The sequence below is a fragment of the Poecilia formosa genome, unplaced genomic scaffold (genome assembly GCF_000485575.1).
Source record: "Poecilia formosa unplaced genomic scaffold, Poecilia_formosa-5.1.2 Scaffold38, whole genome shotgun sequence".
Lineage (NCBI taxonomy): Eukaryota > Metazoa > Chordata > Actinopteri > Cyprinodontiformes > Poeciliidae > Poecilia > Poecilia formosa.
In genome coordinates, this window is record NW_006799977.1 from 151921 (window position 1) to 169826 (window position 17906).

Sequence of the window (17906 nt, forward strand, 5' to 3'; positions counted from 1 at the left end):
TGAGAGTGTCACTCGATTATTCTATGGATTGTTCTGGAAGTCCTACTCTTCGTCCATTATAAATATTTGTGTGTGTGTGTGTGTGTGTGTGTGTGTTATTACTAGCCTGTTTGTTATCAAACTCTTTGGTTTGGATTTTGAACTAAAGACCAGCTTCTCCTCAGCGGAGGCAAGAGCTTTGTTGCTTTGAACGACATATTTAGTTTTCAGTTAAAAAAATATTACAATTTTGAAGATTTAAAAAAATACTATAATTACGTATAGCAATGATCTTGTGATGTAGTTTGGACTGTAAATTGTTGCTTGGTCTCCTGTTTTGAATATTTCACAAATTGTAAATATATGTAGGCTCAACGTGGTTTATTTTTATTTATTTTTTTACAAATGTGGATTTAGCAACAACTGTATTCTTTATAAAACCAACAGGCCCATGTCAGGTGACCTGTATGCATATTTTTTGGGATTTTTAAGAACATAAACAATTCTCAAGTATTGAAACTTATGGAGCTAAAATAAATATTTAGGTTTTGTTGTGAAAAACATGGAGCAACTGGCCATGTATTAAACCTACTGCAATTTGTAATTTACTGTATTGTAATTCGCATTAGTAAAATTATCATTCTTCAGTGGACAGGGCACCAAAACTGACTTCAGCCCAGGGGCCCCATCCTTGTAAATCCGGCCCTGTGTGGGCCCTCTTGTTTTTGTTTTAGTTTTTAGTCGTTTACTGTGTCGATATAAAAGATCTGAATTATTTCACACTTGTTGGGAAAGTTATGTTAGCCTGCTGGAATCACTGGGCTGCTAGTTAGAAACAGTTTTACAGCCTGTTTAATGGGAATGCACCAGTAGGAACTGCTGCTATGGCCCATATTTACAGGTATATTTCTTTACACTTTCAAAACTGTCAAAGTCTCAAAAAAGAGGAACATAATTAATGTAACAGAAAAAACAGTGCTGTTATGTGCATGAAGTAAAAGACTTGCAAGACTAAAATAGATGTTCAACGTGCAAAATGAGGCAAGTATCACAGAAATATAACCTCTACTGTCATACAAATATTATAAATGTATGTAGATTTCTGAATTTGAAGGAAAGAAAAGGTAAAAACAATTTTGCCTCATTTTAAGCTAATCTTTTCTTCAGTAGAAGAATCTGAGCAGGGTGGATGGAAAAACAAATAGAGGCAAATAAAGGAAAAAAATAAATATTTGTGGTAATCCCAACTGATCTGAAACCTGTTTGACGGGATCATGAGGGGCTTGAAGGTTAAACGTGTGTTTTACAGCAACATGGAAGGACATTACTGAGAAGCTGTGTTTTTCCTTGGCATGAAGAGAATCGATCAGTTCTCATCGTAGCGTTTGGCCGACCAGGCCCTCTCAGCCCAGAGTCTCTCCTTAAAACAGCCAAGCAACTCCTGCAGCACCGTTTAAAAGAGCCACCTTAACGCTGCTGGAGACAGTTTAAATGTTATTGCTCTGCTCATGTGGCAGCCAGCACATCTTTTATTGATTTTTGGGGGAACATTGGAGGCTGTGAGGACATTTTAACTTCCTGCAGCAGCACATTTTAAAGATATGAACTCACTGGCACAGGTTGGTTTTCACTGAAAACACAAGCGAACACGTGAGCTGTGAAAGAATCGGGAGGCAACAAACATCGAAGACATAACGACTGAATTGCTCTACAATAGTCTTCATGCTGCAACTGTCATCACCATAGTAATTGTTGTGTTTGTGTGGTTTTCTTACAGTTTAATTGGCAAACACATTAGGACCACATAGTCCCTTTACACACAGCTTTTAAAAACACAACTCGCCCACAAATGCACATGTAATCTGTGTGGCCACATATAAAACCTTTTAAAGCAATATGGTCAGCCCACAGTGTATTAAAACATCATGCCCAAGTTCATCTGAAGGTCTCATGTTCCTAACTGGATGCATTTGTTTCCATCTGGTGGGAGTTTGAAACGGCACAGGAAGTGGCACCGGCGTTTCCACGCCTGCAGATTAGACCCATGTTCAGGATAAGCTTGTGCCAGGGAGAATAATAGAAATTGTTCCACTTCTAAAAGGTGCTAGGAGGGTATTTAGGGAAATGTCACTCAATGTGGTCCTGGGAGGAAGGAAGTAGACGTAAGTAAAAACACCTGTGCAGGTGTTATTAACCTAATCCCCTTCCTGCTCTGCAGCCCATGGTCACATGTTCGAATACAATCATGGCTTTTTCTCTTAACACTTCAGGTTGTTTCTGTTTTTAAAAATCAAATTAACCTCTGGGTCTCCACTCTTAACTTGCTAAAATTTAAAAATGCAGCCAGATATCAGTCTTTTATAAATTAGGGTGCTAAACATACATCTGTTTCTAATAAGGCTTTTTTCCCACCATATACAGGAAGCAGACATTGTTTTGAAAATAAGACAATTTCGCTCAGCAGTTAAAGTAGTGACCAAAACTCCAGGGAGAAAGAAGATTAGTCACCAAACGGAACAGCTGCGAACCTCCGAGGTAAGCACAATGTCAGGAAAAATAATCCCTCATTTTCCTCCAGGGTTTGCTGAGGAGGGACAGTAATATTTACTGAATTATAACCTCAACAAAGCAGAGAGAAACGGATGTTTAAGACGTGTTTCCTGTACAAAAACACAATAATATGTTTTTTATTCGTTCACTTTTCTGGAGTTTTCTTTGAAAATTTTCAGACATAATTTCTCTACTCACTGCAATTTTCTTTGATTTTTGTAAGAAGTTATTTCTTTGCTGTATATTTTTGTATTTTGAGCATTTTAAGCTGCACTGTTATTAACTGGGAGACAAAGACACAAAACACTGAAATAAACTTCAAATATAACCTGTTGCAGAATCATCTAGACAAACGTTTGTCACAAGTGTCAAATAAAAATATAGCAATCCAGTTTTGTCCACTGACTACAGTACCTTGCAGAAGTATCACACTCTTTGAACTTTTCCACTTTTTAAAGGCGCATAACTGCAAAATAAAAATCTTATGATGCTCCTTATGCCTAGTTATTTGTTAAATTAATTTCCCTAGTTACCCAGTTTGTGTGCAAACTCTCCCTCGCCCCCTGTGCCGTTTTCTCTCCTCTCACACCTGCAAACCGTTTCTAATCAGTCATCTGTCCTTTTAATCAACCTCACCAGTATATTGTCAGCCACTCCTTTCTGGTTTATCTTTTATTTTTCCATCTGTTCTCTGCTGTCTTTTCTCTTGGATTCCTGTTTTTGCTTTGCTCTGGCTCCCTGTGATTTTTTTTGTGGTAAGTTTTGTTAATCTTTTTTTTTACTAAAACTGCAATTAGTTTTTTTGCGAGTATTTGGTGTTTCTGTAACTCAGTATTGTAACTTCTGACTGTCCTGCCTCAGTTCTGACCAAACCACAGATGTTTTGTAGAGTTTATGACATAAAATGTTGTTTACCAACATTAAATCTGAAGTTATAGTTACGGCTATAGAGGAATGGCTTTGCTCAAAGGCTATTGAGAGATTTGAAGAGCCTTGTCAAAGTCCAGACCAGAGCGAAATGAGAATGTGTGGGAAGATGTGAATATTGCAGTTTGCAGATTTTCTCAAAGCAAATTGAAAAAGCTATTTTACAGATGAATGGGCAAAAAATGTCAGTTTCTAGAATTGCAAAGGCTTATCCCAACACTTTCAGCGATAACTGCAGAGAAAATACAAAATATTGTCCCCAGGGGCTGGAATGCAAATGAGCATCATAGCCTTTTTATTTTATAAAATTACAAATTATTCAAAACAAAATTATATAGTCCTATTTATTCATCTTTTCAATTATGTTTTACCTCGTGATCTTTCACATAAACACACTTGTATCATGAAACCATGACATATTATGGGCACTGTGGATAAAAGACGGTACATTCCTGCAATTTTGAGATTTCAAAAATTTTCTAGAAAAAAAACGAAGAAATTGCGAAGCTCAAAGTCAAAATTTGCTAGAAAAAAAATCTCAAATCTTGGAAATTTCTGAGACCCAAAAGTCCATTTTATTTTCATTAGTGGATTTTTTAAATATATATTTTTATTTTATAACCTTATGAACTCAGAAAATTCCTGAGATTAATCAAAAAAAAATCTTGAAATTCAGGAGGAATCCAGAACGGCACTGTGCGCTTTTGGAAAACTTGCGTTTCGCCACTAAGTGTCGCTGTTTAGCCACTTCTGCCGAGGTCCCGGGGCGGTGTGGGGAACCTGACCATTGGACACGCAGCTCGGGTCAGGTTGGGAAGAGTGGGTTATTGGTTTTCAAGCCGACATCCTCTCTCCTGATTGGGCAGGAAGGTGTCGGAGAAAACGGGCTGAGCGGAGGGAGAAGACGGATCCAACAGCAGTTTATCTCCTCTCAGCCTCCACTGACTCTGCTGCTTGTTCCTGTACGCACCGAACTGAGGACTGAGATGTGACTGCTCACCGGAGGAATACAGCGTGTCTCCCTGGGATTTCTCTATTTTATTCTCTGCCGGCCGGATGATGGGAGCGGACAGGCGTGGAGGGATCTTGGCCGTTCCGGCCACTTGGGTTGCGCTGCTTCTCTGTGTGATTACTCTTGTGTGCGCAGTGGAAGGTAGGTGGGCATTTGTTGATGGAGAACTGATGCAGGGTAAAACCTGGAGTTAATTAACGGGCTAATAGATGTTAAAGCTGGGGACTTAGAAGATGCCAACTAAGCTGGTTTAAGGAATTGGTGCAGACTTGGTTTAAGTTCATGTTGGGTTTCCAAATAAATAGTTTTGGGATATTGGTGTAATACTGTTGGACTTTTCTCATTAAGTTTTCAACTATCTAATTGGATTATTGCGTTTTATTGGTTATCACTATATTTTATGTTCAATATTTGCAACAAACTATCATTTCCTCTTTCTACTTTGAACATTCTTCAGTGCATTTGTGTGATTTTGACAGGTCATGTTGCATGCAGTCCTCCTGCATGCGTGATGTGAAAACAGTTTATGATAATGGTGTGTGCTGTTTAGTTTCAAACATCCCCATGTTTCTTCTCTCCTGAGCACACCGTCACAGCTCTGCTATCACACAGTCTGCTGGAGCAGCAAAGTGAATCATAATTATAGCTCACAGGTGCTTGGTGGCCCCCATGCTACTACCTCCCCCACTGCTTCCCCTCTCCAGCATCACCTCTTTCTCCACCTGCTGTTTCCAGAAGCGTCATCTCCCCGCCAGCTCCTTTCCAAACACCACCTTCTGCCTCTTATGTTGCGTGCCCCTCCAACTCTAATCTCCTGTTATTTTCAGAGCATCGCGTTCTGTAGCTCCTGCTGCTTCTGCTTCTCTTGCCGCTGTTGTTTTGTGCTGCTGCTGCTCCCTGCCAAGCAAGGCTTCTGCTGTTTCGTCTCCAACAAACATCTCCTGCTGAAACTTTTTGTTTTACTTTTCTGCCAGTGTTTCATCCTCCTCATTTCTTTCTTTCTTTTTCTTTTCTTTGCATCACTCCACATCTGGTCACCCTTTACGTCCTCAGACAGGGTCAGCTTGTTTCTCCCGTTGTTTCTCTCAGCATTATTCTTTGCCTCAGGCTTTCCAAATGGTATAATACCAAAAAATGTCTCTCCAGTCTGCTTCTCAAGCATGAACTCCTTCTTCCTCCTCCACTCAAAGTGCTGAAGTCTAAATTATCCTCTTGTAGAACCACACTTACTCCTGACCAAGTATTATCAACTGCTCCCTTTTGCTCAAACATCACCGATTTTTCCTCTGGCCTGTTTTAGTTTTTCCCAAATTAATATTTGCTTGTTGCATAGTTTGCTTTCCTCTCCTGTCTTTTCTGCATTCATTCCCTGGCAGCATCCACTCCCATGTTGCCTTCTGCTGCTGCTGCTGCCTCTGCTGCTGCTTATGGAAGTGCTAGATTAGTCCACTGCTGTGTTTTAATGGTGCGTGTAACAACGGGCCCTGTGCCTAGTCTCACCTATTATGAGGCATGTAAATGTGTGGAAGGGCAGCTTTATTTTGATTAAACAGAATGCCATTTGGATCCCCCAGTGTGTGTGTTTACTAGAGTTTGTGTATTTGTTGGCGTGGCAAAACAAGAAGGTAGGTGGTTTTAGCCAGAGAGGTGAGACAATTACTGTAGGCACAGTGTGGGTGGTGGGTTGTTTTGTGGTCACAGTGGCCTTTTCATGGTAAGTAGGTGCCTAATGAGCTGAGGTATACACTTATTGGACTCTGTTGGCATAAAAAGCACCCTCTGATGCTCTTTATGTTTTCTCCCTTACATATCTTATGTCTTGCATAGGCAGTTTTATGTGTCTTACTATTTCAAGCCATCTTACAGGTGCATCATATTTCACAAATTCAAATAGTCTTATACTATAGATGCATTTTTGATATGTTAAACTTTTGATAATTATGGCTTTTAACTAAAGATTGACTTAACATAAGTAGCTGCAACTAAGGGCTGTAACGAGTCCTTGAATGACTCGAGTATCTCGATTATTAAAATTCTTAAAGGCAAATTATCTGCCTCAAAGCTTCATTAAGTTTTGCTATTAACTACTGTGTTTAAAAATGGTGGGACTAGGAGAGAAAAGGAAGATGGATTTATAAAATTCAAAAGATGATAGAAGGAGTAATATCAGGACTGAAATTTGGACATAAAGGACTTAATTAAACACTTTTTAAAATGCAAAAGCATAATACTGGTAAATGTGATCACTATATAGGAAACAGTCTGCACTCCAGACCAGTAGGTGGCGGTAACACTACTTAGATTTTTTGCCAACCGTCAATAAGAATCAAGAAGAAGAACCACACCGGCCAGATTATTTGTGTTGCGCATCGCTCTCACTCGTACCTTTCATCAACATTCACTTGTTGATGAATGCTAAGTGCTAGCAGCATAACATTCAAGTTTGGTCTGGGGCACCTGGGGGGATTTTATGGTCAGGTGGAAATATCTGGGTTTTTGTCGCTCTTTGAGGGACCAGTAATCTAAAATTACTGATGCGATGCATAGAGTATGACAACATTTCTCAAATGGTGGTGAAGTGCGCGGCAGGTGAATGTAGACATGTGGAGCAGAGGATCACAGAACACAGCAGGCTGTGATGGCTGATATTAGCATTACAGACAAATTTAAAAATATATTTACCACCATCCTGGTCACAACAAATGAGTGGCAGTACATAGCTGGTGATGTGTTTCTGTGTGAGACGAAGGAGCCAAATCTGCTGTTGACATGGACACCAAAGCTATAAGTGGCAGGGCAAAATGAAAGCTCATCTATTAAGTTTATGCAAGATGAATACATAAACTAAAACGGGAGTACAGGTATTTTCTTGGTGTCATAGTGAGCCTGCTGCTTCGTATCTTTTTATAAAGGTGAGCTATTATTGTTGGAGGTTCATTTTCTAAATGACAGAAATGTGATTGTTAGGGATGCACAAATATGAAAATTTGGGCTGATGATAACATCCAGTATTTATACAACTGTTATGGCAGCATTTACATTATATATATAGATATATATATATTTTCTATTCAAGTACTCAATCGTCAGAATAATCGATAGATTACTAAAATAATTGTTTACAACAGCCCCAGTTGCAACCATTTATCTGGATGCATCTGTGTCTGGAACAGATTCAGTCCACTCCTTGTAAATTTCCCCCAAACTCTTGAGCTTTGCGTCACAATCCTCTTAAATCTGTCGTTATCCCTGCTGCTTACCACACCTTTTTCTTCCATGCGATTTTGTAACATTATGTTTACTGCAGCACTTGGTAAATAGCCATTTTGCCTGTGGCATTTCATGGTTTACTGCCCTTGTGAGACAGTATGGCATTTTTTGTTTTAGTATTTCTACTTTTCTAAGAAGGAACATTTTTGCTTTTAAGAAGTTATAAGCCAGAACCATCAGAAATACTAGAGATGCATCTTTGAAATATATCGACGCTTACTTATCAGTAATTTGATTTGCTAAATATATTTATATTAATCTTGACAAATGGTGTTAAAAATGACAATTTTACAGAATTAAAAAGCTGTTATATTTGTTTCTGGTAACCAAATCAAAAGTCTTTTGGTTTAAAATGTAAACTGTAAAGAGGAAAGGTATAAATGAATACACAAAGCAACTTTATGGCTAATAAATTCTTGAGTTTTATAACTCAATTAAAATTAGGCTATTGCTTAATTATGCGTGGGCTGAAGCCAAAATATTTTCACCGTTTTCAGGAAAAATAATGAATTGTCTTTGTTTATTATTTTAACTAATATTTCTTTCAAATTTACTTAAGTAATGGAAAGAATTTGGAGAATAGTGGGTAGTTGGTGTAATCTCCTCTACTTCTTAGTTGACCAATGATATTGTTGTCATCTGCTTTCAGTCTTGGATTCTTACTTGGAGGGAAAAATGAGAATTTCAAAACTTTTTCCATCTTTTATTTCATCTTCTGTCTGATCTGTTTGAGAAATACATTAAATATAAAATCTGGCTGCCTATGTTTTGTTTCTCATTTAGATTTTTGTTTGAGATCTCTCCATATCAACTAAATTTTTGTTGATTTGGATGCAAATCAACTCAGTTTGGACTCAGTTTGGTGATGAAAAACAAAGTCTCTCTTAATCTCCATCTTGCCAGCTGATACCTAAATGTTTTGGATCACAGCTATGTTGTTTTTTTCAAACCATTTATAAAAAACATCTGTTCCATCTGAGAAAATTAACCCCAGGGCTGCTACCCACATGTTTCACTCTGAGCATGGCGTTCTTTTGGTGATGTGGAGAAGTAAAATCCTCTTTGAACTGCATCCCAAACGTTAAATTCTGGTTTATTGAGAAGAAAGGCTTCTGGTCCGTGCATATGGAGCGTAGAGGAGATTGTTGTCACATGTAGAATACAAGCAGAACCTGAGATAATCTCGCCGTTCCTTTAGCAGAAGCCCTCATCAGTTTCTGTCTTGTCCTTACAGCAATTTGCTTCAGATTCCTTCTTCTAGGTAACGTCAGTTTGCCTCACATATGTTCTCCAATTACAGATGGCAGCGTTCACGGTACCATGGTGTATCTATTTAATGAGGTGGATTTCTTTTTTGTACCACTCTTCTGTTTGACACGTTCAAAGATCTTTTGTAAACTCTCTCCAAACTATGGAGGCAAATGAGGGAACGTAATGAAAATCCAGTGACGACATTTAAATGTAACTTTGGGTTAATTAAATTGACTGCAGCTGATGTCAGGTGTGTATCTAGGAAGGACCAATGGTGTAATCGTTCTGTAAGGTGTTTCAGCTTTTTTTTCAGTTTTTTCTTGTTACAAAAAATATGGAAGAAGCTACTGCAGGACTTATTGCATTACAAAATCTATAAATAAAAATAATGAGCTAATCTAAATATGGATTGTGGTTGGCTGAGGAGCCCTGTAATCTGTGGACGAGGTCAAAGTTCGGCTCTGCTTTGAGTTGGTTCAGGTATCTGATCAGAATGCACACCTTTGGAGACGATAGATAGAGTTTATCTAAATTGACTTTAACTATCTTTAATGTTCACACCTGAACATTTTTTTATCCTTTTGCATTTTATCCAAAACTACTTACAAATGAGGATTTAGCAATGAAATTAATGTCAAATCAAACAATAAGCTTCTTGGAAGGAAAACCGCTGGTCAGATTAGGATGGCCATTACCTTCCTACACTTTTCTGCTTGATTCTAATGTCGCTTCACATCTCAGTCTGGACTTTCTCCCATTGACTTGGATTCATCCTGTAGAATCTCTACCCAGCCAATCAGTGAACAGAAGAAGCTGTGAACAAAGACGTTGATTTTCTGTGCTGTTTCAGAATTGTACTCTGCCTGTAGTTTTACCGATGAGGTTGTAGGAAGTGAACGAAGCCTTTCAGTCTGTTATCACCTCGTTCAGCTCGTAAGAGAGTGCTGTCACTTCTAAAGCTGCAAAAGATGCCACAATAATGGGTCTTCAGGGAATTACTACAACACTGAGGAGAACTGTAGTCATCCTGTCTGCCAAAGTAGCATCTATGTTGCAGAGCTAACAGATATCCAGTGTTACTCGCACCACTGGTCTTTATTTAGACATCACCAACCTGGAGTTCTCCCGTTTCTCGATGTTTGGGATTTTCTTTGTAGCTCATTGCAAAGAGTTGATGTGTTTGAAAGGATTTTGACTGAATCATATCTGTGATTTACAACGAGATCTCCAAGTAGCTTTTTATACCATGGAGTTGAAAACTGTATATTTTCGAGAATGTAGTCAGAAGAAGCTACTGCAAACAAAATAAAGCTGTAAGCAGGATTTGCGTCCGCTCACCATCGTAGCTTGAATGTTGCCTCATTCCCTGACCTTTGTGTTCTTCCAGGATTTCCACCTACTCAGCGAGCCTAAATGGCTCTTCAGTAATCCTGCGTTTGACCCTTTTATTCTGAAAGTCAATGCAACGCCTGACCCAGCGGATATTATTTAGTATAAGTGCTACATATCCCACAAACAAGCTCTGGGAGAGGTGGCAAAGTCGCTCTGTTTCTGACCTAAATGTCCAGTCAGCAGCAGACTCTGCCACCTAAAGTGCTGATTTGTGCCAGTGTTGAGTGTCAAAGGGTTGGAGACTTAATTTAGCTCTTTTTTTTCATGCAGGAGATTCTAGTTTGGGCCTGTTTGAGAATTCATGGACTGGCTTTACTCATCCACACCATGGAGGCTAAAAGTGAATTGCACTGTGGATGTCTGACTGCACTGCATGCATCATTTCTTCCCCTCCTAATAACCCGATTCAGGGCTTTTCCCTGGAGCCCAAACACAAACATGCTCCACTCCATGTGTCACCCTGTGATGTGCTAAAGGTTAAACATCAGAGATCTGGCCTTAGATGTTGCTGTTAGCAGGAATAGCTGTGATAGTTAGTGTTGGCATTTGCAACATAAATAATTATGTTCTCGACTTTGGAAATCAATTATGCTCTCATTGCGAAAAGATGCGCAGACGCCAAATGACATTTTAACAGGCTGGCTTCCAAAAATACATACATACTGTAGTCTGCAGCCTGCTCTGTTAGCTCATGTATTAAAGATGCTGTTTCTGTGTTCATCTCGTGACAGTTTATCAATGTGACAGACAGTTGAAAGGAAAAGTACCGGCTTGGAAGAAGAGCCTTTGGACCCGTCCTGAGGCTTTTACTCATGTTTGTTTTCCAGTCTAAGTTTTCCTCAGGGACTGCCTTCGGTTTTTTAATATTTATCTCCATGCAGCATCCAGATTGTTTCAGAATATATTCATTTTTTTCTTCTGTGAGATACTTGGAAGCAGTGGGAATATTTACTTTTGGCTGAGAGGCCCAGAATCTGTTGCTGTATTTTTCATGGCCTATTGGACGTTAAGAGGCAATTTTCGATCTGTCAGTACAATATTAGACTTTGCACTCCGTACCCAGAGGCTTTCAGACGTCGCTTTCACAGCTTTCACTGGTCCAGGAAGTCATTTCTAACAAAACATGCCTAATGTTTACAGAAATGTTATTAATTAGTTACATTAGTGTGAAAATCGGTCCTTAACTATGAAACTTCACACATTTTCTGTTAATTTTCACACTATCAGTTCCCTCTTTCTAACATAGAAGAAGAAGAACATCATGTTGGTCCATTTTATCACAGTCAGACATGGAGGGGAAAGATTTTTTTTGGTGTGCACCATGTCTAAACTGAGCGTTTAGTGATACCTGTAAATGCAGCTTGGACATCATGTTCTGGACTCTGGAAGAAGAAAAATGGTGTCAAACTGAATATCTTTACAAATACTTTTTTTAAAAATAAAAATTATGAACTAATTTTTGTTCTGAAGCAAATAAGGCAGCTTACAGCTTTAAGGCCACCGACAAAAATAAAGAAAAGTACCATCAATAAAGCATATCAGTAAAGAACAAAATGTCCGGTGAGGAGGATTTTGTATTAAAATATTTTATTTGTATTTAGAAATCAGATTTTCCAGATTTCTAATCAGAAATGGGTCACAATTGATCTCTGATGTTCAAAAATGAGTAAAAGTTAACATTATAAACTGTTGTGACAAAGTGGTTGAGATTGTACTTTTCTATCTATTCACATATTTATTGTATATTATTTCACAGTTATTGTAGCTTTGCTTCATATTGTATCTCCGGTTTGTTTGCATTATGTTGCAGTTTATAACCAAATATTTGTTCTTTTTAAATGATCACTATTGAATTATTATTAGTTTACTAGAATTTCCGATTTATTAAATGTACATTTCTGGCAAATGTACATTACGAGAAAGCATTTCCTGTTTGTTCTGACGTCACTGAGTACATAACTGGGTGCAATCCAGTACAGTAGGATTTATTTTATTTAAAGTAAACATTTGATAATTAAATTTGTAAATAAGATTAATGTTATTTCTGTGTCTTTGGATCATAGTATTTAATTTAATCTATTTTCTAAAAGATGTTTGGGTGTTTTTGGAATCCTGGAGCTTAAGATAAATAACCGAGAGAGACGAGTATCAATCATTTTCTTAAAATTAGCAGAAATTAATATGTCTGGGAATGAAATGGCTGCTTATATGTTGGTCCTTCTGATGATTTGTGTTTTATCAAATTCGTTACACACATTGTAATATGGAGAAATTGTCCGATTGTGTTGCTACTAGCAGTTAGCGCCGTGGCAATTAGCAAATCCTGCAAGAGAACTAAAGTGAGGAACACCAACACTGCTTCGTTTTGTGTTTGAGAGGTATAATGAATGACATAAAGAAACATGTCACATCTTTAATGACTTTTAGAAGAGAGCCTCCCTGGCTGCATAGACTGGATGTAAGACTGTAATTTTTAACTGCGCACCCTTTCAGCACTTTATAGTAATCATATTTTAGGTGCACAGCTTTTTTAGCGGTTATTATAATTGCTCCAAGTGTGACTCCTTTCCCTCTGTAGACAGAACCCAGCTTGGAGAGAAGTAGATATAGCAAAGCCCAGATGGGGAATGTAATGGTTAACGAAGTCTAAATGAATTTCTATGGGAATGTAAAAACTGAGGGTTTTTTTTTTAGGCTTTATAAACGCTTCTTGTTTATCTGTTACTCATATTATCATCATCTGTAAAAATATTTTGCAGTGACTAATCAAAATATGTCAGATATTGGGAATATTATGTATTTTGAGGGATGTGCATTAATCCTGTGTGGATGTGATGTAATCACCAGATCTAAGTTCCACTTTCTGAGGCAAATCAAACTGAACAGCAACATTTTTTTTTAGCTTTTGTGACATTTATTTGATAACTAACACCCATTGACAGCACTCTGGTTTTACATGCATGTCTGGCTAGTCACTCATTCAATCACTTGACTGAAAATCTGCATAATTTGACATTTTAGAGCTGTTGCGTAGGTCATTTGTTCTCCTCATCGCTGATATTTTTAGCACATTGACACCTTTTGATTTTCTTTGATATTTGATGTCAGATTACCGTAAGTCAATTCTTCCTCGACTCCAAGTTATTTAAGTTTAAATAAATTAATTTAAAGCTTATTTAACCAATAAGTTTTTATCTGGTAAGAAATGAGACGGGCGAATAAAACTACGTAAAAGTAGAATTTCTTTTGAACAAAAAGAATGTTCTTTATTTAAATTCTGTTACATTTTTATAGGCAGCATTCTTTATGTATCACTAAAAATTACATTTATTGGTATTGCAACACTCATTTTCATGTTTTCAGTTGCATTTTGATTATTTAGGGTGGAAGGCCTCTTTGCCACAACCCTAAACAATTCGACCACTCTAAAAAATGTTTTACTTATAATATGAAGGAACAAATTGACATCTCATTTAATAAACCTCTAAATCACAATCAATATAGACAATAAGAGTAATAATTTATCTTGTGTAAAAGCACCAGCTGGTCTCTGCAGCGGATGGATTGAGCTTTATAAAATGATTCAGTTTATTTGCATCACGAACCAGCTTAATAAATTATATTTCTCTGGTATGAAAGTATAATTGATAGTGTTACAGAAGAGAGAGAGCTGGTGGGCATAAAGGAATGAAAGAATCTTTTGTTTTCACCTAAATTCTCTCCTTTCCTTTCACTGGGGGTCCATTATTCTGTCACTTCAACTAATTTGCAGCTCAAAGAGTCACATCAATATTCGCCTGTGTTAGGGAGATGGCAGTGGCAGGCTCCTTGATTTCTGCTGTCTCCCGTATTGATTTTCTTTTACATCATGCAAGGTAAGTGTTAGCATCAATTACCCTTTGTTTCAGACAAAATTATTTCCTGACAGTCCTGCAGAAGAAATGTTATAAGAACACACGCGATTACCTTAATTTTAGAAAGGAAAAACCTGGAAGCAAGCGAGAAATATAAAAATATGTTACTATTTATTTTTATTTCTTGGAATATTTCATAAGCAGGGATGGATATTGCACGGAATAACAAAAATGTTTTTAAAAGGCAAATGTATATCTATTTTTTTTTATTGTTTGCAATTGAATCTATAACTAATTTGTTTACATTTGACTGGAAAATAAGAATTCAATACAAACCTTGATTTGTTTATGCAAATCAAGTCATTTATTTCAATCCTCCATCTGCTGAATCTTCCATCTCTGGTGAGGACTGACACAGAATAGTAGGTTGATGTTGAGTCTAAATTATCAGGAAAAGTAAGATCAGATCACATGAGAAGTTTGTGACGTAGTCATGATGGTTTAGAATAAACTGTTCTTCTCAACCCCTTTATGTTTCTTCAGCTCCTTCTTTGTAGGTCACTTTAGTTGTGTTGTTTCAGTTTAGTCAGCGAGGGCTGAGTGTGCTTTCAGAACATGCAGCTGGGATTGTGGGATCAAGAGGATATATTATGATTCCAAGCAAGATTTACCCAAATAAAATACGTTAGGATTTCTTCTTGTGTGCTTTATTTGTAGGAAAAATCATTTTTGTGCTTTCCTTAATATGGTATTCTCCAGTACTTCTCTGACTTGATGGACGTTGGAGGGTTATAAATCAGATTTTCCGTCTTTTCTTTGGATCACAGCAGTCACATGTTGGTTCTCCCTATACCAGGTTCTGCTGGAGGCTTGTTTCAGCTTCATTTTTCTTCCCACTGTCGCCATGTGCATGTTCATTGTAAGGGATAGCTGCTGATGATCCTGAGCGTTGTGCAAACCCACACAATTAATCACGGAAGGCAATCATTAAAAGAAAAAACGAATCTTTCCTTTTAAATGAAGTAATGTTTCAGTGATTTTCTTTTTCTTTTTAAACACACAAACTCCAATAGAATAAAATGTTGGATTTATTCTCATTACATTTAAGACATGGTACCAACAGACTGACACGAAATCAACAACTGTAATAATGTCGCTGACAGAGAAGATCCATTTTTAGCAATACTCCGACTACAAAAGTCCTCAGCGGTATAGAAAATGCCACATGCAGGATCCTTTTGTGGCTTCCCAGATGTATTGCGCCGTTTCCAGTTTTCTCCATGCTGCAGCTCTGAGCTGCAGACCTGTATAGCTCAGCATATGATTGAACATAATGGCCCATTATTTATTTGCTGGTTGTAAGTGGGCCCTCTGCCAGCCTCTTCGGGGTTCCTGCCGTGGCCATATGGTCTCACAGATAGCCATGCTGGAACGAAGCAGTGAGCCGCAGAAGAAGAGGGGAGAGACATGACGGAGGAGACATTACACATCAGTTATTTTGCTTCACCTTGAAAAGGTTGTGGAGGAAACGGAGCCTCATCTAGAATTTTAATCACCTTTGTTATTGGATATTAATGCTGAGCAGTAAAAAAACAAACTTTGCAGTCACTTCTGTTACTGTGCATGTCTGTTTCCTTTTTGATTTAAATTCAGATTTTAGCTTTTTTTGATAATGTATGTCCTTAAAAAGTTTTCTAAAAAGCAGATCAGTTGCAGGAATTTCAGTTATTTTAAAAATGAAAATTATTGGTCATGATTTGGTAACTTTTGGTCTCCCAGTAGATGTTTGAACAGAAAATATACTAATGCTTTTTGAATGCATTTTAGCATGCTAAACAAAAATTATTTTAACTAAATAAACAATAAAATAACCATTTATACTTTTCATTGATATTTTTATTTTATGGTTAGAAGATTGGAAATGTATGTTTTGTTTTTTATTTAATTTCTAATAAGTGAACACATTTATAATGCAACTAAACGTCTGAATTTTTCTATTTCCTTTCAGGAAGCTTTGTTGGCTACTTGCAGCCTCTTTTACGATTCTGCTACAATGATTGACTGCAGTTTTAATCAGGCTTTCATTCATGTGAAACTACACAACTTGATAAAATTAAGTTTCTTCTGCAAGTTACTCAGTTTCAGAGGCTCAGACACGTCGAAGCTGTGCTGCTGTAGAAATCCCAGAGTAATTCCCTATTCATTTTTTTCAAACTTCACCTCAACCTGAGGTTTTTAGTGATGGAAATACTTGTGGGCTGTTTTGTATTTGCTTTGTTTTGGGTATTTGCGGTTAAAAGTGGATGTTTCTGCGCCTCCACCATTAGATTCAGCCATGCTTTAGTGAAGCGTCGCCATCAGGTTAAGCAGACTGCAGCAAAGATGGGAGACTTTTAATCACCTGCAGATGTGAACAAGACTTCAGATTGTAAGCCACGTTAGCAACTATAACTCCTAAAGCTTAGGGTTGATATTTTCTCCCAAACTGTGTACGTCTAGGAGTAAATCATGAAGCCAGCGAAAGGAAAAGCAAGTCTCTTAGAAATGCTGGGTTAAAAATGTCAAGCGGTGCTTTTCAACCAGCAGCAGCAGTAATCACACGTTCATCCAGTGGGAGCTCAAGCTGATAAACATACATGGGTTGGTCATGATGATCGACTCTTAGCAACACTTACAGGTAAATGACAGAAAACAGTTGGACCTCTCTCAATCCTCCAGCATGATTTGTGTGATGGTGAAAACCCCCCATCTTGTTGTGTAGAGCAATCAGAGTTGATGTGTTGCATTTTATTGGTGAAGCCCATTTTTGTCCTAATGACAGAAAACCATGGAACTGGGGAACATAACACATCGATTACCGTTTGGGTTTATAGAAACTAAAAGTGCTGCATCACTTTTGATTCAGTTGTTGAAATGGTTTGAATTGGTAACATAACTCAAGTTAAATTAAATTAAATGTGTATTTCAGACATAACTCAACAGTCTTTACCCGCAGATGAAGTATTTTAACTTCTCTGGGAAAGAATAAGATGAATAACACCCTGGATTTTCTGGAAGTTCTGTGATTGTCCTTTAATTGTGTAGTTTTCAGTTTTTAGCGCTGCACCTCCAGTCTTTTTGTTCTACTTTCAGGTAGCACCTTATCAGCTCACAGTAGGGTGACCAAGCATCTGCGCTCTTTTGTAGCAGCTTCACACTCACTCGGTTTCATTGACACTGGCCTTTTACAGCCGCAGACTTTTGTTCTGTCGGCTGCTAAGCCGCTCTGCTGGAGCAGCGAGACATTCAGTGTTTCTGCTCAGGAACAGAAGGAGACGGACCGCAGGAATAAAAAAAAACAAACTCTGTTCAGGTTCGACACATGTACTCCCCGTGTTGCCATTTGTCTAGCGCAAATGTCACACACTACAGCTGTGTATGTATTGTGGGACTACTGATCAGCCTTTCTGTGATTTTAAACAATACTTTTTATATTTTTAGTGCAATATGCATTAAATTGGAGGCAGAAAGAAATGGAAATGAAGCTTAGTTCCGTGCGGCTTTGCAGTAAAGAGGATTTCCACCGGCGCTCAGAAAATGTTGGCAAGAAAAATGTATTTGTGCAACACGACTCATACAATTTCTATAAAATTTCAGTAACTACACTGCAAAAACACAGACACTTACCAAGA

At 37.8% G+C, this 17906-nt stretch overlaps 1 protein-coding gene across 2 annotated transcripts in view; it reads left to right on the forward strand.

The window, feature by feature from the left end:
• Positions 1-3190: 3190 nt before the first annotated feature.
• LOC103137188 (ephrin type-B receptor 1-like) overlaps positions 3191-17906 on the forward strand; it is a 103798-nt gene continuing 89082 nt past the window's right edge. Inside the window, exons 1-2 of one of the 2 annotated variants that reach the window (XM_007550806.2) lie at positions 3191-3284; positions 4323-4609. In XM_007550806.2, coding sequence (XP_007550868.1) covers positions 4513-4609 — 97 coding nt within the window. In that variant the 5' untranslated portion in view covers positions 3191-3284; positions 4323-4512. Of the gene's footprint in view, positions 3285-4234; positions 4610-17906 lie in introns of those variants that run through there. The other variant, XM_016670860.1, reaches the window with a different exon arrangement.